Source organism: Scatophagus argus, chromosome 5 (genome assembly GCF_020382885.2).
Source record: "Scatophagus argus isolate fScaArg1 chromosome 5, fScaArg1.pri, whole genome shotgun sequence".
Classification (NCBI taxonomy): Eukaryota; Metazoa; Chordata; class Actinopteri; family Scatophagidae; genus Scatophagus; species Scatophagus argus.
The window spans coordinates 11,326,096-11,346,990 of NC_058497.1; the positions used below are offsets into that span (position 1 = coordinate 11,326,096).

The following is a 20,895-nucleotide window of genomic DNA, read 5'->3' on the forward strand; positions in this document are numbered from 1 at the left end:
AACTGGTTTAGTTGCTCGTATGTCACTGAGAATAATGAAATTATTTATCCTGTGTAACTTTGGCTTCCACACACCATGCAGATGTTTGTAAGTAAAAAGTCCACACCAGCAAGTAGGAAAACTGGTCTTTTATTAAAAAGTGAAATCAGACATCAGTCGGTGGTCACAGCTCACCCGTTTTCCCTCCCCGTTCATTGTCTTATCACAAGGTTTACAGATGGCAGTGATGTCTGTCTGTCTGACCTGGAGATGCTCCTCCTCTCAATGCAAAATAAAACAGGGAGAAGTACGGTCTTCGTCCATAGCCTTTATTGAAAATTCTTTACATGTGATTCCTCTCAACCTGCCCAAACCCAGCTTTAGAGACTATAAATATTTATATAAAAAAAGGAAGTGTAAAAGACTTTTGCAGTTCCTCCAGCAACAAAGAAAGCATTTACAGTCAGGTCTCTTGAGAGGGGCAACCACCTTTTTGTCTGTTTGGTTGGTGAACAGTGATTATTGACTGTTAATCATGTCAGGAACAAAGCCGAATTAAAACAAAAGTAAAATGGGGAAAAGCAATCAGTGGCCGAGTGAAATCAGTAAAGTCTTAGTGAGAACAGCACTAGAGAAACACAGGAGAACAGCACAGCACAAAACAGACAGAAGAGGGAAAACCAACTACTGCCTTTTCAGTATATATATTTATATATACATTTACACCACTAGCAACCTCACCACAAACTGCAGGAACTTCTGCACATTAAAGAGGTTTTCATTATGTGGGCATTGTGAAAATTAAATCAGTTTGCTGGAGCAGTTTCCCTGCCCGATGTGCAGAAGTTATTACAAGACAATTCGAAATGCCAAAATTCACCAGCACTATGAAGCTCTCGCTGACCAATGAGGGCCCAAAGCAGTGGGGGTCAGGAGTTGCATTACTCCAGCTAACAGCACTGTCACTGATTTACTTGCAAAATGCTAGGATGAGACTATACAAAGTGCAGGAGTAGAGCACCACCTGGTGACTGAACCAGGACAGGCAGGAAGCCCTCCGTTTCCCCAACCGTAATCGTGTCACTAAATCCATCAAGAGACTAATTCAGCTATTTCTGCTGTGACAAAAAGTAAAACAACTCTGACCTGTTCTCTGCATCGACTTGGAGAGCCCTGCTTAAACCTTCGCAATTTATTGGATTTGATTAAGATTGACTAACAAGTTCTCATTTACAATACCAATAAAATGTGCAAAAAATATCAAATATTCAAAAATGCCCATTTTCTTAACAAACGTCACATTTGTTGCTTTAAACACTGCTTACAAATGTATGCACATAATTTCAATAAAGTGTGGTCCTGCAGCTGCTGGCATAATAGGTGCACTTTACACAGGAGTACAGAGTGCAAACTGACGGAGCATTGAGGTACCGGTTCTTTTAAAGTGGCAGGGCACTACAGAGGAGGAAAGGCTACTCAGCTCTACATGCCAAGAAAGAGACTCCATGTTTGGTGTCAACATCTTGGCACCAAAAGCTGAGATTAAACTCACGTTTTTGCACTAAACTGAGGTGACAACATGTGTGATCTGCAGTCTCTGCCCAGCCTCTGACAATGAATGTTAACCCGGATCGAGAAAAACAAAAACAAACACACGCACAAAAAAAAAAACAGCTAGTAAAATCCAATTTTTATCTTTAAAGTTGCATTTGAAGAAAGATAATCTCGGAGTCAAGATGCTTAGTAGTAAAAGATTTACAGATGATAGGAAAATTTCACATCAGCCACCAGCACTGTTGGTATTTTTCCTTTTAGCAAAGAAATGCTTCCTATAGGGTTTTGGGTTTCTGGACAACATTATGTTTAACAAGCACTTTTAGGCAAAACGCAATGATTTGTGACAGAGATAAGAGTGAGACAAACAGCTAAATTTACCTATCCTGAAATACCCCCAGTAAAGTGCTGGCTCGACTACATGTGCCATGAGTGACGACAGACCTCTGATTACACTGTACTGGTGTTTGGTGAGGGCAAATGTAAAAACAAAGCAGTTCACTGGACAACAAGTCAAATTACACTGGTGTATGTGTGAGATTGTAAACTGAACTGAAATTCAAATCAAAGAGTCTTAAGCGCTATAAGGACCTCTCTGTTATCTCAAATGTCTCCTTTTTTTTGTCGGTTGATAAACAAAAAGCATCACCAATATTAAACATGTTACAAATATAAATCAGTTTTCATTTTTCAAAATATGAACAGAAATTCAATAACACAAAAAAGTCCTTCTGAGGTGTAAGTCTTGCTGGCTGTCAGAGGAGGTGGAGGGCTCTTGATCATTAAAAGAGCGAGAGAAATTTTAAAGCAAAGAGACAAGAAAACGGAAAGCACCCTGAACTTCACAAGCGTTTCTGTCTCTTGGAATGTCGCTGCTGGCTGGACCGATCCTCGTCGCTGCTCGCCCCCCCAGCGTCGCCCCGGCCCCTCCGCTGACGAGTTCTCCGTGTGTCCCGCTCACCATCGCTGTCCTGTTCCCTGTAATCCTTCTTGCCTGAGGTGGCAGAGGTCCTCTTACTTCTCCTCCTGCCTCCGCCATCATCATCCTCTTCCTCCTCCTCATCTTGGTCGTCATCCTCCTCCTCCTCCTCACTCTCGCTCTCGTCATCCTTCTGACCCCGACTATTTCTGGCTTTGTTGCTTTTCGATTTTCCATTTTGCATCTTCTTCTTCGGTTCCTCCTCCCCTTCATTCTCCTCCTCCTCCTCCTCCTCCTCCTCCTCATCTTCTTCCTCCTCAGATGTAGCAGGGGCCTGGCTGACGCGTTTGCGTGAGCGCCGGCGGAGGTAGCTGAGGCCAGGCAGCAGCTTTTGGAGCAGCTCCGTGAACGTCTGCTCTGTCTTAACCATGCAGGAGAGCACAGTGCTGCCTTGCTGGTTGTACTCCTCTGCGTTGGAGAACACCAGTTTCACGTCTTCCAGGAAGTCCTGAGCGTGTCGATACGAGCCTTGGCTGAACTTTCCCAGCATCGTTTGGAAATCCATGGGCTGGGAGATGATGTCCAGGTAGTCCTCTGCTTCCTCTGGGGACACAGGCTCCCTGGGAGAGGAGCAGAGCATGAGGTGAGGACCACGTTGGAATAAAGACCATAATAATTCATAAAGTCTAAAGTCAGTCAGGTCGCAGGATATGTTGATGTTGTACGTCAAAACAACCACATTTGCTTGTTCAGTTTGAGAGCTAAGAAAACCTCAACTGAGTACAAACTGAAGGATGCAAATGTTGGGCGTCCATTAGGGAGCAGTGCATAGTGGAGTTGGCAAATGGTTGGACAAGTGTTGAGAGGTGAGGCAACTTCATCATCCTGAACTGACACTAGTGCCAGACAATCTTTTAACAATACAGGAAACTAATTTAGCTGCAGCAAACAGCAGAGTATGTATAGGTTGCTGGCTGAATTATCAAAACGGGTTGACAGTTGAAGTAAGCTACTCTGAATGTAAAACCGATGGACAGATTATGCTCTTTCCTCACCTGAAAGGCCAGCTGTAGCGGAATTTCATCAGTTTCTTGAGGATCTCTTCACACCTCTCCAGCTCCAGCGCCTGCCTGCGCACCCCTGACTGGGAACTCTGCCGCACCTGCAGAAACAATAACACAAATGCTGATTTATTCTGCACTCTCCTTGAAAATTTAGTAACAAGATATATCCTGTACATGGGATCATGCCCGTGGCTTCTTACCAATTCATCAATGTCTGCAGGGCTGTTGGGGCCAGCCCTCTGTTTGCTGCTCTGACTACTTGAAGAAGACTGCTTCTTGGACTTATTTTTTGAACTCTTAAGCCGAGACGAGGACTGCTTATTTTTCTTCCTTGGTCTCACTGTAGAGAAATATTGAGACAAACAGGTCCAATTCTGCTTATGAAATGTGAAATATCAAGTATCGTCAATGGTCACTCATTTGTTACCCCGTTACACTGAATTATCATCAAACCCAGACAAACATTTGAAATGAGAAAAACAATTCTTGGGTCCGTTGCCCTCCTGTCTGGACTTATTCAGCATCAACGTATAAAACTGTCTTAATCGTTGACATGCCGGCTTAAACTGACAGAGGGGATCATCCTGCCACATACTCTTGGTGAAGCTAGAGTGAGACATGGCTTCAAAGCAAAGGTCCAGACCTGAGCTGTGTTACATGACAACACACAGACAATAGAGACAAGGACTGAAATTCCCCATCAGCATTCCTCTCATTCCCAGCCTTCAGTACTAACGCCTCCCTTTTTGTCTAACTCAGGTGTTCAAATATGGGACTTCCTTAGTTTTGTGCTGTAGTTTTTATTACAAGATGTAACATACTGACGACATGAAGATTGCAGTTTTGAGTTTCTAGGTATAAAATGTAAACAATAACCACTTTGGCCACATTTATCAACATCTCTTTACTGACGTGTGACACCAGCAGACAAACTTATGGTGAACGGTCGTCGAGACAATTTCATGAAACCTGGACTCAATTATCTCTGTCAGATACTCACAGCTGTGCCCCATGGCTTTGTAGTCGTTCTCTTCCTCATCCTCTTCATCTTCCTCGGAGTCCTCCTCTTCAGACTCCTCCTCATCTTCTTCTTCATCTGTGTCTTGGTTGTAGTTCCTGCATTGGAGGGATTAAACAAAAATCTTAACACGAATGATGAGACAGAACACGATGTGTAGTTACAGAAGAGACAGATGTGCTGTCGTGTTTGTTTTTAAACGGGGGAATGTCATAGTCTCACTAATACTAGAGCCACCGCCATGTTATATTCCTTCAATATATATTTTGTGGGTCGGGTGATGCACAGTGGGGGGGGGGGGGGTGAGATAAGTACAGTTGCTTCAATGAAACTTGAGCACAACTGCAGCTTTAAGGACAAAGCAAGAAAAGACATTTGTGCATCAGAGACCTACAACGATATCACATAAAAAGCAGCTTCATTTTATGTCAACGGTCATGTTTAATAGATCTTTGTCTTTGTAATTCAGTAGAGGCTGCCATGACTTAAAAGAATTTGTCCTACTTTGTCGCTTATAATGTGACTGGAAAATCTCTGGGTTTTGGGTTGTTCATTGGACAAGAGAAGCAATGTGAAGAAATCACTAATCACTCTGTGCTCTGGAAAAATTGTGATGTGATAGAGCAAAGAAATAATTTGCTGCAGCCCTACTCCCCCAAGTGAGGGAGGATAAAAACTCTGTAGTTAGACACAATAGGTTGCATGGACAATGGAGAATAGTTACCGTGAGCGGGAGCCACGTCTTGCAACAGTGGGCTGGCAGGCTGGGCACAGCCATTCTCCAACAGGAATGCGGTACAAGGCCGGACGTAGACAGAACAGGTGGAAGGCCTTGTTGCACTCATCACAGAGGATGAGTTTCTCATCATCACCTGGAAGAGATCAATATGTATCAGAAAACTTGGCAGTGTTGAAATACATTTCCTGTTCATACCTGAAATGTACTCAGTATGACCTCAGGTTTGTTCCTCCTGTTTTACTGCTTCCCGGTCTTCATAACCCTAAAATGCCAACAAACTTTTTCCTTGTGTATCTGTTTGTGGTCATTTGTAGTCATCTTAGGTTCACCTGTTGGCCTGCGGAGACGCTGGCTCTGTACGAAGACCTGCCTGACACTACTAGTCTGTTCTGCTCTGAGCCTGCCGCTGCTGCCCTGTTTGGATCTGGGCTTAGAGTCCATCAGCTTCAGCACAGATAGGTTCTGCCTGAGTACTAGGACAGGGGGCAGGAGACCGTCAGGTAACACTCAAAAGACACCTAGCAGTAAGGACTGACTACTGTGTAATGAGAATGAAAGCCATATCTAAAAAAAAAAAAAAAAACCTTTAATGTCTCTAAAGAAATAAGACTCTCATCTTTTGTAAATAACCTGTGATGCACATACAATTCCTGTCCTTGGAGACCAAATGAGTGAGACTGCAGCTGATGTCATTACCTTTCCTGCGACAGACTTTGCAGCGAGCGTTCTCAGCAGACATGTCCCACTTTATGCAGGCATCCAACATTCCCAGCAGGACATGCATACGGGAAAAGGTCTGGGCCTCTCGGATAGCAGTCCTCCATTTCTCTACCGCTGTTGCTACCTGAGAGGGAAAAGCCCAGAAAGTCGATTAGTGGTAGTTCTGTCTGTATATGGGCCTTGAGTGTGTTTGATGAGCACATTTCAGTTGGTTTATGGACCTTGTTCCCTGTGGGGGGCACACTTGAAACATTTCAGCTCTGTTCTCTTACCCTGGCCTCTTCTGCCAGTCTCTTCTCCTCATCCACCTCTTCAGCCTTGCTGCTTTCTTCCCCTCCCTGCCTTTTCTTCTTTTTCTGCTTGGGGGCCATGAATCCCTGCAGGAACTTTTTAATTACACAGGCCTGAATGGTGATGATGCACTCACCAAAGTCTTTCAAACTCTCCGTATCTTTCAACTGTAAAGAGAGGATAAATGTGTTTTTGTTATGTGTAAATACAACGTCTCATGCCCAACAAAGACATACTACGTAGGCTATAAAATCAGAAATAAGCCATTTCCCAGTCTTGTGAAATTTAAGATCTGCTAATACTGTATGTAGTTGAACTAATTACCTGATCCTCAATGTCTACGTTGTCATCCAGGTATCCCAATCCCCCCTTTTGGAGTCTTGAGGCTACCTCCTGGATGTCACTGCGCAGGTATTTGAGCAGTTCTGCGTAGCCATCACAGGTCCTGAGGCCCAATTTGGCCTTACGAGTCAGATGGATGGAGTGAACAATGTCCTGGTATCTAAAACAGGCAGATAGACAGCTCTGTGTTCAGCTTCACATTTATTCCATCATTGTAGTCGCGGTCTTACTGAAAGCAACATTGTCTGCTCTGGAGTGGAGGCATTGGGTTGCTCTTCTTGTCTGCTGACACACTTGGCTTTCCCTCTTTTCATATCAATTTATTTTCACTTCAAACATTTCCATGATCTACAAAGGCTAATTTAGAAATGAAAGGGCGTTTCTCTATAAACAGAAACTCGAAAGAAAAAAACTTTAAATAGGACCAATCACATCAACGGTTCCTTAAAAGCTGAGAGCGCCGGGCAATGCTTTAGCAGGTCTGACTGCATTCGTGTTTATTAAAGCAATTGTCTCTTATAATGAGAGTACCTGCTTTGAATGTTTGCCTTCAGTTCACTCTCTCGAACCCCCTGAGGATGAAGACTTTCCACTAGTTCTTCCAGCTCGGCTGGGTTGTCACATATGAACCTGTATTCAGAGACAGAGAAATTGGAATAAAAGATAGTGTTAAAAGAATGAAGGATGAAATAAATGAAATGAAAGAAGACAGAAGCAAAGCTCTCACCAGAGGTTCTGGCCCTGCTTGGGAACAGTGGTTTCAATACAGATATCTGTTGCTGCTCCCTGCTGGGCTCCCTCACTAATAGCACCATCGACGCTGCCATCATCTTTCTCAGCTCCTACAAAACAGTAAGTACACAGTAAACAGTAAGCATTTATCCAATATCAGCTTAAGATTTCAGCCAATAATCATTTGTTCACATAAACACAAACATTTTGATGAAGATGAAATATACTTCAGGTATTGCACCTTGTGAACCCGTAGTGGCCGACCCACTATCGTCTTCCTCTTCTACCTCAGGCTCAGCCGGTTTGTCCTCAGGTGGAGGAGTGAAGTGGTAGTCAATACTTTCGTGCACCCAGCCTTTCTCAATGTACAAACCAGGAACCACGTCAGAGAAAAGCCAGTATCTGAACAAAAACCATCACACAAATCATGGTTATAATTTACTGAAGTTAATCAAAGAATGAATATTTATCTGTGTGTCTTATCTTACAACATTTGTGTGCTGACCTGTTGTGATTTCTGTCAGTACCCAGTTGAGTCCTGCGCATGACAAGCCTGGCTTTGGTTATACCATCCTGAAAGGCCTTTTCCGCAGAAGCCCGCTGCCGACGCATCCGCTCCTCCTCGGCCTCTTTCTCCATGCGTTCTGTCGGGGGAAAAAAACAAATAAGAATGAGGTGTCCTGATTAAAAAATGATGAAGTAATTCAACAATCTAACTGGCTTTTCTCTATAATTGATACATTTTGCTACAAGAGTGTTCTCAGTGGAGGAGAAACTACTGAGGGAACGAAATCTTAATTGTTATGCCACACAATGGTGCTGTGCAAATGAGAGTAAACTGTCTCACAGTTTTATGGATTAACTGCTCTGAAACTTACCTTTGTTCTGTCTGTCCATCTCCTCCTTCTCCTTCTTGGCCTGCATGGCCATCAGCCGCCGGCTCTTCACTGTGCTGATCATGTCCTCTGGCTCTGGCTCTGGCTCCACCTTCACTTCTTTTTTGCTCTCCTTCTTAGCACTGCCCTCTTTCTTTTTCTCACCTTTGAGCAAACAGGAAAAAAAGAGAAAAATAATTAATTAATGAATTAATTAATCAATCAATCAATCAGCATTGGTATTAACAAAAGATTAATTAAAGGCTGTTAAAATAAAATGCTAAAGAAGCGGAAATCACAGTATTAAACCTCCTCATCAAGTTCAGTGCTGCAGAAATTGGAGAGAGAACTGGTGATCCCTCCTACCTTTGCCCTCCATCTCCTTTTGCTTCTTCCTCTCTGCCTTCTTGCGGTCATTGACCTCTTTCAGCATTGCCAGGCGCTCCTTCCACAGCTCAGCAGACCGCTGTTGCTTTGCATCGACGTGGTCTTCAACCGAGTATGTCATCAGTATGCGGTGACATAGTGCCACCAGCAGGTTGACCTTCTCCTCGGGGCTCAGCTCAAACACCTCGACCGTCTCAAGCTTATCCAAGAACTCGCTGGTAACCACATCGTCAAAGCCCCCCAAACCTCCAGAGTCCTCTGAACCCTGGCCGCTCTCCTCGCCGTGAGCATCGCACGGTCGCAGGCACAACCGTGCGAGCTCAGATGCAGAGTGCATGGTAAGGGGTATCTCGGATAAGGGCATGTCAAGCTCACCGTAGCCCTCTGCCAGTTCATCCTGCAGCAGCGTCTGAAGGAGCACCACCAAAACGCGGTTCAGGTAGAGGAAGCCAGAGCGTTCCCCAGCCAGTGCTTCCATCAGAGCCACTGCTGTGATGGGATACTGGTCATCAGGCATCAGCAGCTCTGCATAGCAGTGAAGGAAGTCCACCACCATAGCCACATCACCAAACAGGGTGTTGGGCAACCCCTCTGGCATGTCTACAAGCTTGAACGCAGGCAGGGTCTTGCCGCCTTTGATCTCCTGGTCTTCGTATCTGCGGGATTGCTCACGGCGGACCAGCATCTCCTTCTCACGTCTCTCCTTGGCCTTTTCTCTGAGTTTCTCTTTGAGTTCCTCACGTCTTTTCTTCATCTCTTCCTGCCTTTCCTCTTCACTCATGGCTGCCCATCGCTTCTTTTGCTCAAGAAGCTCCCAGCGTTTCTGCACCAGCTCCCTGAGCTCCTCTGGCAATCGGCCTCGATCTTCTGCGGACAAGGTCTTAGCAGCCTTGGAGATGAGGGAAGAAAGAGAGTTCTTTTTGTCTTCTTTGCCCTTGTTCTCCTTATAGTAACGAAGGAGGTGGAGAGCCATAGGGTGCAGTGGCTTCCCCAGTTTTGGTGTACCCATGCCTGTACTACGGGCCCTCTTCTTAGGACTCCCAGCAGGGGTGCTCTTAGCCAGATGCAGCAGAGTCATCTGCTTCATTTTGGGTGTCTTAGCACCAGCTTTGCCATCTTTTTTAGAAGCTTTGAGGACGTTGAGCTTCTTGTCTCCGCTCTTTCCAGTTTTCTTTCCTTCTTTCCTGTCTCCAGACTTTCTGCCTGATTTTGGAGTGGAGGGAGTCGAGCTTTTGCCCTCTCCTTTCTTTGGAGTTCCAGAGTTCTTTACCTTGAGTGGGGAGCCGTTCATTTTTATTTTCTGAAATATAGAGAATATGAATCCATAAAGCAAAGATTAGACTTTTAAGGGATATCTCATAATAACTGAGACATGATAATGTGCACACAAGCCAGCTAACCTGCATGTGGCCCCAAATGGTTGGACTAAGGGGCATGCCTAAAGCATCTTTCTTCTTTTTGCTTTTCTTTTCTCCCTTCTCATTTCCTGAATCCTCTTCTAGTGAGTCAGAGGTCTTGAGCTTCTTGCTAGGCTTACCCTCCGGGGATTTTAAGCTCTTGCGCTTCGCAGAGGGATTCTCTGCTAAAAACTGCAGACAAACAAGTGTGAGCCGAGATCAAACAACACTTATAAATCAAGTAATATGTAAAAACATACCATGAGTAACTTACCTTGTGTGGATCAAGAAGAAAGTCACTGAATTTACTGGGCAGGTTAAACTTTTTCACCAGTTCATCTTCAACCACCCAGGGAGCACTCTCTCCCATGCCCAGCCTCATGGCGTAGTGCCTGATGAAGTAGCGCATGATCTCCTTGGTTGGGGGCCGTTCTGTTCTATAAAGACTGTCTGCCGGGACATCACTGATCACCTAAGAGAGAAGTCATTGGGGAAGATTAATTAAATCAAAATTTAACAAGTTCTTTCAAAAATGTCTGAGTCAACTTCAAAAGATCACAAATGGAAATTTTAGAGAGCGATTATGGACGAGGCTCGGGAGTGTAGCATAGACAAATATAAGAAATTAATAGACTGTCATGGGTTTGAAGAGGCAAAATAAGTTCAGACACTTTCTGTTGATGGCTAATAACAGGATACAAACCTTATCCTCATTAATGAGCTTTACGTCATATTTGTGAGGAAGAAATTTGGGCATTGCCCACTTCTTCTTCTCTTCTTTCATGGCAGTGGGAAGTTTCCTTGGTGAACGTCGTGCTCTGTCACCTGAAAGGAAGTGAAAGAATATAACTAAGAACATGAAAGAATATGAAGTATGAGACTTGTTCAAACATTCTAAACTATGAGTGAAGTCTTTTGAAATTTAAAAGGAATAAATTAAAAAAAAAAACAGTAGTTTAAGTATACTTAAACAATACAACCACCCGTACTGCAGATAAAAAAGGACGCATTGATAATCATTTTATAACAAGTTTGGTTGTATCCGTGTCGTGTGTCTACATTGTCTATGTGCTACAAAACTCTTTTATTGTTTGTTTGTGTACTGATTGTACTCACTGAGGCTCTCTCTCCTATTCTCCTCCCCTCGAGAAGGAGGTTCCTTCCTCTGGTTCTCCTGACTTGCATTCTCTTTGTCACTGGACGGAGAGTCACAAGCTCCTTCAAGCTTCTTCTCTGCTGTCTCGCCATCTGGGTTTTCTAGAGGATGGATCTTCACCACCTTCACTTGCAAAGTTTTGTCCTTCCCCACCTGAAGTGATAGAGTCTTGTGAACATTTCAGGATGCACCAAAAAGTAGTTTTCAATTAAAACAACCAGGTACCACTGCAGTACCACCGAGGACGGGGATTATTTCAGTTTTACATTAGTTCCAATTAACATTAGACAAGACAAGCTTTATTATAATGACAAATATTTTTGTGCAGTCGTTGCATGACCCCTAGAGAAACCAAAACCAACTGCATCCTCACATGCAGAATATTAATTTACAAGGTCAATGTACTTTGGAAAATGGTCAGCAATTCATTAAAATATGGCTACATTGTTATTAGTTTATTTGTTATGAAAAATACAAAATATTTCTACGGTCTACTAAAGATTGTGTTTATAGTGACAATATGTAACTCAATGAGTGAGAAATGCTTGAATCATAATAAGATCCAAATGCAAAGTTTCATAAGAGGTAACAGCCAAGAGTACAAATTTAAGAAGTCAAACTGACCAGGAAGTCACACTCTTCACCCACAGCATACTTGGTGAGGATTTCCACCCAGGCCATTTCAACCAGTTTGTCTAAAGACACTGTGTTGTGGTGGACCATCTCCAGGACAGGTTTCTCAAACCACCGCGGATACTCCTCCTGAAGCCTGGACACAGAAAATCATTAGTAGTCAGTACATAAAAGGTTCTAATAGCATATGAAGATGACATATAACGTAGTTTGTGTTTTGTATCTGCATCATAGGCTCCAGCTCCCCCGCGACCCTGCTCCTCTCTTTTCAATACAAATTTAAACACTGTTTTTAATAACTTGACAGCATTTCAGAAACATGCTCAGCAACTAAAGCCATTACCAGATCAGACATAAACTAAATTTGGTCATTGGTGTGAGGCCCTCTATGCATGACATGTGCTGTTTCACACTGTTTGGATTTCAGCAATGCATTCATCATGGGGACCAGGGCATTACATAAGACGACAACAAAGGGTTGAGCGTGACCAGTAGGGGGCGTAAAATCTCTTGGCTGATATACAGTAATTAGAGAGCGCTTAAATACAGAGTGAGATCCTGAGTGGCTTGAGCTCTGGGCAAATGAGCCTCTGTGCGGTCTTTGCTGTGATATTTCTTTGTGTAAAATGTGCCTTGGTCTCATTTCCTCTTGTGGACAACACATTTACAGACATTAAATGTACACCTGGTTGGTGGGAAGTGGACAGGTGAAAAAAATATGATCAACTATTCATAAAAAATTGGCAATACCCTTCATTTTAAAAATCAGGATGTGGGAACTCTCACCAGACTACTGCAGATTCAAGGATGACTCAATAACACACCCTCTAAATAGACTGAAAGGAGGAGCACCAGATTTATCCAATCACAGCAAAGCAGCCAGCCTTGTGACCTTCACTCAGAGTGTGGCTCTCTCCTGATACTACTAAGCATCTGCTAATCTGTATTTTTGGACAAGAGAAACTAGTGCTATACACCACAGGCTATAGAAAAACATGCAGTGGACTGTGATCAGCAGAGACTGGACTAATAGCTTTTACTTAACTAGCTGAATGAAATCAGGAACATGCACACAAAGCTGCAATACTAACAGTTCAGTGACTTCTTGTTCTTCCTCCCATGCTTCTTTGTGTGTGAGCTGGCTGCTTCCAGTGCTCTTGCATGTCCAGATGCGCTCTTCGTACCTCTTCAGGCGTGCCTCATACTCTCTATAGAGATTTTGTTCAGGAAATTAAAATAGTCATGTGTAAACAGTCCTTCTTTGGCCATTACCCTACTGATTACAAGTATGATATACATGCACCATAAACAAATAATGGGGCGTCAGTAATTCAAATGAAGTCTGGGGTCAAGGGGCACCCAGGATAGAGGGGCTGGGAAATGATAATGGTGAGAGAAGATGGAAAAAGTAAATACACTTCTGTGGGTAGCTGACTGGAGTAAAAAGTTTGACTTGATTGTTAAAAAAAAAAGAAACAACAGTAATGTAAACGATATTCCCATTCCCAGTGCAAATTCTCCGTATTTCTACACATTGCAATATATGGAAATTTAGATGGGACACAGCTGTTGTTCAAGAAGTGATGATAGAATTTGATATTAAAAGGAAGGTACAAACAGGCAACAGAATAACATACTTATGCCACTGAGGAATGAACGTCTATAACAAGGTTTAATACTTTAGGTGACCTTAAAAAGATTTCGACACTTGTAGCACTGTGTGTCACTTTGAGCTGTCATAACTGCCTTCATAATCTTGCCTAAAGGACCGCTGACGTTCAAAGCTCTCATTTAAAGACCAAAACAAGCGAGTTAAGTGTCCCAGCTGTTACTGAATAACCTAACTATCCACCTAAATATGCTGTTATGAATCAGTAAACCCTTTAAGACAGCTGTTGTCCTCTCTTGGCAAACTTAAAAACAAAAAAGGTACCGGTAGCTAAGGCTAGCTAACCCTAAACCGCTAACTAAACAGCCGAGCAACGTCTTCAGCCTGGCATACAGAAACATAATGGGAACGTTAGCAGCTTGCTAGCCAATCCTGCTAGCATCGGTAGCTGACAGCGGGGCCGCAAACCCTGAAAGTGAAAGGACGGCCTTTCAACACCTCTCTACAAATTATTAAGCACGGGAGCTGTTCTACGTAACATACATAATTTTATCTTTTTGTTAGCTTAGTAAAATAGCCAGCTAGCTACAATGAGCTGATTCGCAAAAGGGAACATTAGCTAGCTAGCAAGGATGTTATCCAGTGTAAACTGTGTACATGCGGGGAAATTCTAATTGTGGTAAATGTCAGGTAACCTCAAAACAGGTATATTAGCCATCTTTACAGTCCTTTGCATGTGGCTACGTGAACATCAGTGTAGCCAGGTAGACAAAGTTACAGTTACACAGCACGCCGGCTGGTTCGACAAGTCGAGACTGAGCATCGGCATCTTGTTAAAGGATACTCTTTGTTCCTGAAGGCCTCCTTAGTGTGCTCGATGATGTAGACCTCCTCTCCGGGGCCTGGTGGTTCGGCTAGCGGCTTAGCCAGTGGGTACGGTTTCCGGCCTAAAAGCGGTGCCATTTCAAATCCACAGATGGCACGGTTGTCAAAAGTAAAAATCGACCTTTTAGTGACAGGCTAGCACAATAATATTTCCTTAGCATGTATCCAAATGTCCCCAAATAGCACGGTTCACGTTACGGCCGGCAGGCCCGGCACCCAACGTGTAGCGGCTAGCCGACTAGCTAGTAGGCTGGATTGCTATCTCGTTACAAAACAATAACAGAGCGCTTCTTGCCACCCTCCTCATCGCATCATTCTTCTCGTCTCTGGTAACAGTGTCATGCTGGTTTCACACTGTGTTTTGGATGTAAAACAAGTTGCTAGACTTGTCGCTCGGTATAGTTGATAAACTTTTCGCTCCTCTAGATGAACATGAAGGGATGCAAACCACACCGAAATGAAACTCGCGGCAACAGCCAAAGCTCAGTTCAGCGGGAGGTCTAGCGGGTTGTACGGTCCTAAGTATTTGCAAACTAGGCCCGTTTTCCTTTCATCAGTTGCATGTCCGTATTATTAGAGCTCCTTATTATCAGATAAAAGCGTTCTGAATTGTTACGAAAAAAAAGTAATCTGGATCATTCAAGAGGTTAATTCCTTGTCGAAATGGCGGGAGTTTCCAGTCCACCGGCACAATTCCGTACACCGTCAGTACACTGTTTCCCCGGCAGCAAGCGGCGTCGCGTGCACGTCCCACCCTTTCTCGGCGTTCATTGGCTCCCTTAGTGAAGCGCCTTCGTAGAGTTGGTCTGATGCAGTCGCTCATTGGCTGATATTGCCTGTCTATTGTCAGCCTCGAACGGCCCCTTCAAATAAACCACACCCTTGTGGAATATAAATTAGGGGCTAGAGGTCAGCTGATGACAATACAGATTATATTAAATACTCAAGATATTAATACAAAAACACACTTGAGTATTTCCATAATATACCTGTTAAAAACTGCTTTAGCATTAATTCTTCTTTTAATTATGTAATTAATGTTTAGACCTATTGTCTGGGCTCCATTTTGAACCGGTCCTGTTAAACAATAGAGACTGTCTTCATTACAGCAGAATGATTGCCTCAAGATAGTGTGGCGCCTAAATACCAACCGTACAGCACCAATGACGCGAAATGGAAATAGAAAGAAGCATTTATTATGGTTTACAATGTCTTCCTTATAAACATGAGTAAATTATATTATAAATATTAAAAAATAACATTTTATTCTCACATGAAATAACCCAAGAGTATTGTATTCCAAAAAAGGACACATCTAAACATCAATCTGCATAAAGCTACGCATTTAATACCAATATGGAAACATGCAAAAGCAAAGGTTAACTGTATAACAAGTAAATCAGAAACAGTTAGTTGCCAGAAAAATTATATATTTACAATTGAAATACACCCTGCCAGCAACAGCAGCAACTTGCCACAGAAAGTTTGAAAAATCCTCTCCATTTATTTCAGAAATTGCCTAAAACAGAAAGACCTTTAAAAGTGAACAAAAAATTTGCAGTAAATACTTTTTTTGTCATTTGCTGAAATGTAATGTTTGCGTAAATATGTCAGGAGAACCTTAGACTAAGGACAGGGATCATGTGTATTTTAACAAAATCATTATAAATAAGCTATCTCAAAACAGCATTTTCTCCTGTGCAAATCTTCTTTAAAGGTGGTGCTCCTGATTCATCCAATTCATCCTGTTGAATAAAAAAAAAAAAAAAGCATATTAGATATTAAATTACTCCCATGCAATATAGTGAAAAATAGCACTGGATCTATTGCAGTGGCACCTGCCACGTCTGTCTTTATTATGGACTTTGCCCTCAATAAATAAGAAGACAGTCTGTGAGTTTATTTTTACTTCAGTGCAATAAAAGACGCAAAAACTTAGAAATGCTTCCAAACTCTTCACACATGTAATAGACCCTAGATATAAGAATTTAATTCCCTTTCAGCCAAGGAAAATGTGAGGTCTTCCTTGAACTCATTTTCAGAGAGTGAACCTGTGTGTCTGAGGTGCTCCGTCTGACAGTTCCTGAGGAAAGAAGGTCCTCCTTTATGAGAGTAGGAGGCTCATCAGCCCCATCCGGTCCTGCATGAACTGGCTCTGTATTCACAAGAAACAGTAAGAATTATCTCCTCACTAATGCAGCTTTGACAGTGAAACAATGCAGAGATGGTACAGGACACAACGGAATTACAACTGAATGATGTCAGTTTTCTTGTTAAAATGTCAGGAATAATGTGAAAACTGATAGAAAAGATCGTCCACATACCGTCCACACTCTCCTGGCCCAGCATTGGTGGCTGAGAGTCTTCAGTTCGGAGGCTGGAGGTATGTGGAGGGCTGACTTGCTGCGAGCTTGAAGTGCTGCTGCTGTTATCCATTTTAGGCTGGTAAACATCTGACAGAAAGCTCTGGTTGCTGTTTTCATCTAGAGGGGGAGACACAGGAGTTGTATTGAACATCAGGTTTTTTTGTGATGGAGGGATTTGGTTAAGTGAGATTTTGTCACATAAACATCATGATGCATGGGATGGCTCCAGTATTTAACATCCACAAAACTCACCAGTGAAATCCAGCAACGAGTTAGTATTTTCCAGGACCACATCTTTCAGTCCTCTAACATCTCCACCTGTGGATTTAGTGCGATATATCTGATAACAAAGAGGGTATTTTAAAATTAGACCGCTTATTCATCAGATAGATTAACATAAATAAATCCTTAACAGCAATGGTGTTCTTCTTTTTATTATGATGAGTACATGGCAGAGGATCCCACCTGCTTTGTTTCTGTTACTGGCACCCACTTGAATATGCGCAAGGATGTGTCTCCAACTGTCACCCATTTCTTCTCCCTGGGGATGAAATTAGTTGGAGATTTTTTGTTTTCTAAACGTACGTCACGTCGCAGATTAACGTTATTCAACCATGTGCTTTAACAGCATCAATGTGTAACATGACATACAATAACCTACATGCTCGTGTCTTCTCTGTGCACAGCAGAGGTGAAAGCTAACACACATCCCGTTACACTCCATCGTATAATTTACACGAATATGTAAAAATAATGACAATTAGTCGGCAGATGTTCTTTATTTGCACTGTAATGTGAAAACAGGACAGTCGTCTACATTGCCGCGCCGCATGTCAGGCTGTAGCCATATTGACAGCTCTCAGAGGGGGAAAAAAACTCAGCTAGCCCCGCCTCACCTGTCAACCTGGGCCTTTGATTGGCCGGCGGCTCAGTCAATCATCTAACTTTTCCGACTGAAGTTTGTTGAGCGACGCAGCAGATATCAAGCTACAGTCTACTAATACATTTCCTCCCATATTATCCCCACAGACAGACTACATACCATTTGCGCACTTTTTCAATGGCTGCCAGGACCTTTTTGATGTCATCTTTAGCGCGACTTCGTGTCTCGGCGCGGCCTGATCGTCCCGACATCTTGATGCTGTTATGATTCATCTACAGATGCATCTGAAAACTTCAAGACCAAGCCCCAGTCCTCCTTTACAGTCGTAATCTCGCGAGATTTCATAGTCTCACTTTTTTCTCTTTTTTTAGGTTTCATTCTCAGTTTGCATAGCATAATATACTCTATATACTGTAATGACAAGGTGGACACATTTGCTGTTATTATTATTATTATTTTTGGTTATATATTTATTTATGTACTTTGTGCTCAACTGCATTTATTTGACAGATTAGGTAGTTTCTAGTTACTCTTCAGATTAAGATCATCAAAAGTGCATCAAATTTTCAAGTGCTTTTTTTTTCTCATATGCAGAACAAGTCACAACGGGCAATTCTTAGTTTATCAACAATGCTCATACAAATATGTCTATAAAAAAGCACGTATATAAAATTAGCACGTATGTTAGAATACAGGAATATATCTGTCACATGGGGTGAATTTGGAACATATTTTAAGTACATTTAGCTCATGATACGTCTGAACTTTTAGTTAGGATTTTAAATGCAGGACATTTTAGCTGTAATGAAGTATTTTCACATCGTGGTTTTGATACTAGTTTCTGAGTACTCATTCTACCATCTATTTGACTGCGTAATTTTTAAGATCTGCAATAGCAACTTCAAGCTAGTCCCCCTTTGTTTTTGTTTTTTTGGGGGGGGGTTGTTTATTTTTTCTAATATATATTTTTTGTATTTTTGTGCCTGCGAAAACCCGGATTGTTAGGCTACTGTGTTCATTTAGACATTAAATTTACCCTAGTTTTGACTTGTGGTGGTTCTCTGTTTAACCAGTAGAGGGCAACATTGAGTTATGCAAAGCAACCAGGTTTCTCCTATGGTTGAGACTACTGCAGGTTTTATTCATTAATTATATGGAAGGTCACTGACAGGAAATTATCGTTTGCTTGCCTGTTTTCTCAAGGGATTATGAGAGAAGGGTCAGCTCTCTTTAAACAACTACTACACACTTAAACCCCAGAAAAGTGATCCAATTGGACTGTGTGGTTTACTGTTGGTATGGCCCCAAAGAAAACCTGTGTAAAAGTATTGTGTGATGATATAAAGGGAGCTTGATGACTTACGACAGTGTCACTGATCAGACCGTGCTGATAGTGTTTATTGGCATGACTCACTGACAATGTTCAGTGTCAGCTAATAATACAGATCGTGACACCACAGGGGAACTCATTCTTCATTTCCTGCAGAGTTTATGGCAATATGTTCTTTATTGTCCACAAGAAATAGCAGCATGCTTTATTGGTAAAATTTGATGTTGCACATAAGATTGTATAAGGGTTTGTGTTGGCTTTACTGGCCACATATAGCAGCACAGGTTATGTGATATTATTCATCATGTTCTTCATGATGAAACTCCTGACTAAGATAAATGAGATTCTCAGAGCAAACAGGCAGTAATTTTGAATATTTACCAATCAAATGAAACATAATTTCATCAGCTATAATAAATGAATCCACATCTATCATGGATTTTGTCTCATTTGACTTGAAATATCACACACATCAGCCTGGACCTGAAGTTGGGCTAATAGAATTCATTCTATTTGTATGTCACGTGTGTTTAATGAGACTGCTGGTGTAGTGTTCAGAATAGCTTTAAAAAAATATTAAAATCTGAATTTATCACTGATGCTGTGGGCGGGCCCTGCTGGAGCTCCAGCTAGTAGCCGAGTACAAGGGGAGGAGTCAGTGACAGTTGCCAGACAAAATATCCAAATAACACCGATGCTTAAGAGAGTGCAGCTGAACGGTGTCCACATACCAACAACAGAGGCTTGGAAGTGTTTCTCTGGGTGTGTAAAGTCTTTTCATCCGGGGTTTAGAGGCAGAGTGCTGTAAAGTGCCCCTAAATTGTTGCACATATCACTTTTGCTTTTTGTGTCTCTCAACAATCATTAATAATCTAGCTAACAAACAACTCTTTTTTTTGGCATGCTACAGCTTTAAATGTACAATTTAATGTCGCCCGCATTAAACAAAAAACAAAAGGGAGGAGTAGAAGTACCTTTATTTTGAAAAGTCAAAACCGGAAGCCTGACCGTCCTCTAACCGCGTCTCACTTTACAGCGATGCCGTGCAAACAGCTCCTGTCATTGACTCGGGGTGGTGGGCAGAAGGGCCAGATGATCCAGTGAACGGGGCGACGAGTCCGGCACGGCATGGACCGCTGCACGCCGTAGTTAGTACAGCTTTTTATTTTTGATTCAGTTTTTTATATGGTCTAGCCTGTTAATCGGCTGAAAGTTTATTATTTTTTTCCTCTCGCTGCTGTGAAAAGCAGACGACAATGGATCGAGTGAAAAGCTCCATGCAGCAAGTACCCAACGCTATTCCCAAAGTGATCCGACGGACCGGAGGGGCCAATAGTCTGGAGCTGGAAAAGGAAAACTTTGAGAGAGGGCAGGTATGGAGCAGAGGGGTCCGGGTCACATTCACGCAACAACATTATTTTTACTGAAAGCGTTGGACAGCATAGCTTAGATCCGCAATGTGGGATGGTAATTGTCATGCCAGGGTATGTGTTGTCGGCTTCTGTGACCTATGCATTGTCAGATTTTGTCTGAAGTGAGAACATGATCAGTAAGATCAAAACCACATTTTTATATTAACCTATTCATCATCTTTGCACATTTTAGTAAATTCTTCTGGTTTTGATCCTTCAGTTGTACCGATTTTTTTTTTGTTATCCCTCTGTTGCTTTCCCCGATGTCCATCTGCGATCAGCAGAGATGCCACTGAGTCAACTGTACAACAAAAGTGCCGTTGAAATGTAGGTCAATGGCCTTTTGAATTCAGATAACTGTGTTGTTTGTCTATCTGTAGGCTAAAAGCAGACAAGAGGGAAGCGAGTTAAAGCTCTGCGGAGCTGTGTCATGTATGACAGGCTGTCAGTGCCTTCTGTAGGCCCTCAGTCAAGGCAGGATCTCTAATGATGGTGGTGATGGTGAGATCTAAAGTGAGACGTGCCTATTTTAAGACTCAGGAGATCATTTTTCTTTGTCATGTTTTGTTTTATGTCATGGCCACCAGTGAATATATAGTATAGC

At 42.4% G+C, this 20,895-nt stretch overlaps 3 protein-coding genes across 5 annotated transcripts in view; 1 reads left to right on the forward strand and 2 right to left on the reverse strand.

Annotated features, from left to right (window-relative positions):
* Positions 1-292: 292 nt before the first annotated feature.
* baz1b (bromodomain adjacent to zinc finger domain, 1B) lies at positions 293-15,050 on the reverse strand. Of its 2 annotated transcripts, XM_046388730.1 has the most exons (22): positions 14,260-15,050; positions 12,898-13,014; positions 11,798-11,942; positions 11,134-11,326; positions 10,721-10,842; positions 10,292-10,489; positions 10,021-10,209; positions 8,600-9,920; positions 8,237-8,398; positions 7,864-8,002; positions 7,600-7,760; positions 7,354-7,468; positions 7,158-7,256; positions 6,609-6,786; positions 6,266-6,451; positions 5,970-6,117; positions 5,603-5,746; positions 5,259-5,406; positions 4,517-4,632; positions 3,717-3,856; positions 3,508-3,614; positions 293-3,072 (listed from the first exon to the last, which is right to left on the reverse strand). In XM_046388730.1, the coding sequence occupies exons 1-22, from the start codon at positions 14,376-14,378 to the stop codon at positions 2,376-2,378; spliced, it is 4,944 nt and encodes a 1,647-aa protein (XP_046244686.1). In that variant the 5' UTR covers positions 14,379-15,050; the 3' UTR covers positions 293-2,375. The 2 variants fall into 2 exon arrangements, with proteins under 2 accessions (XP_046244686.1, XP_046244687.1); XM_046388731.1 differs by lacking the exon at positions 5,603-5,746 and having other exon boundaries at positions 14,260-15,048.
* A 424-nt stretch (positions 15,051-15,474) lies between these two features.
* On the reverse strand, positions 15,475-17,879 carry bcl7bb (BAF chromatin remodeling complex subunit BCL7B b). Its single transcript, XM_046388732.1, has 6 exons — positions 17,709-17,879; positions 17,132-17,207; positions 16,919-17,006; positions 16,625-16,783; positions 16,352-16,455; positions 15,475-16,045 (listed from the first exon to the last, which is right to left on the reverse strand). Exons 1-6 carry the CDS (start codon positions 17,819-17,821, stop codon positions 15,974-15,976), a joined length of 612 nt encoding a protein of 203 aa, XP_046244688.1. The 5' UTR covers positions 17,822-17,879; the 3' UTR covers positions 15,475-15,973.
* Positions 17,880-19,623: 1,744 nt separating this feature from the next.
* hip1 (huntingtin interacting protein 1) overlaps positions 19,624-20,895 on the forward strand; it is a 41,017-nt gene continuing 39,745 nt past the window's right edge. Inside the window, exons 1-3 of one of the 2 annotated variants that reach the window (XM_046388733.1) lie at positions 19,624-19,641; positions 19,916-20,027; positions 20,127-20,252. In XM_046388733.1, the coding sequence (XP_046244689.1) occupies positions 20,136-20,252 (117 nt within the window). In that variant the 5' untranslated portion in view covers positions 19,624-19,641; positions 19,916-20,027; positions 20,127-20,135. The remainder of the gene's footprint in view (positions 19,642-19,915; positions 20,028-20,126; positions 20,253-20,895) is intronic. The other variant, XM_046388734.1, reaches the window with a different exon arrangement.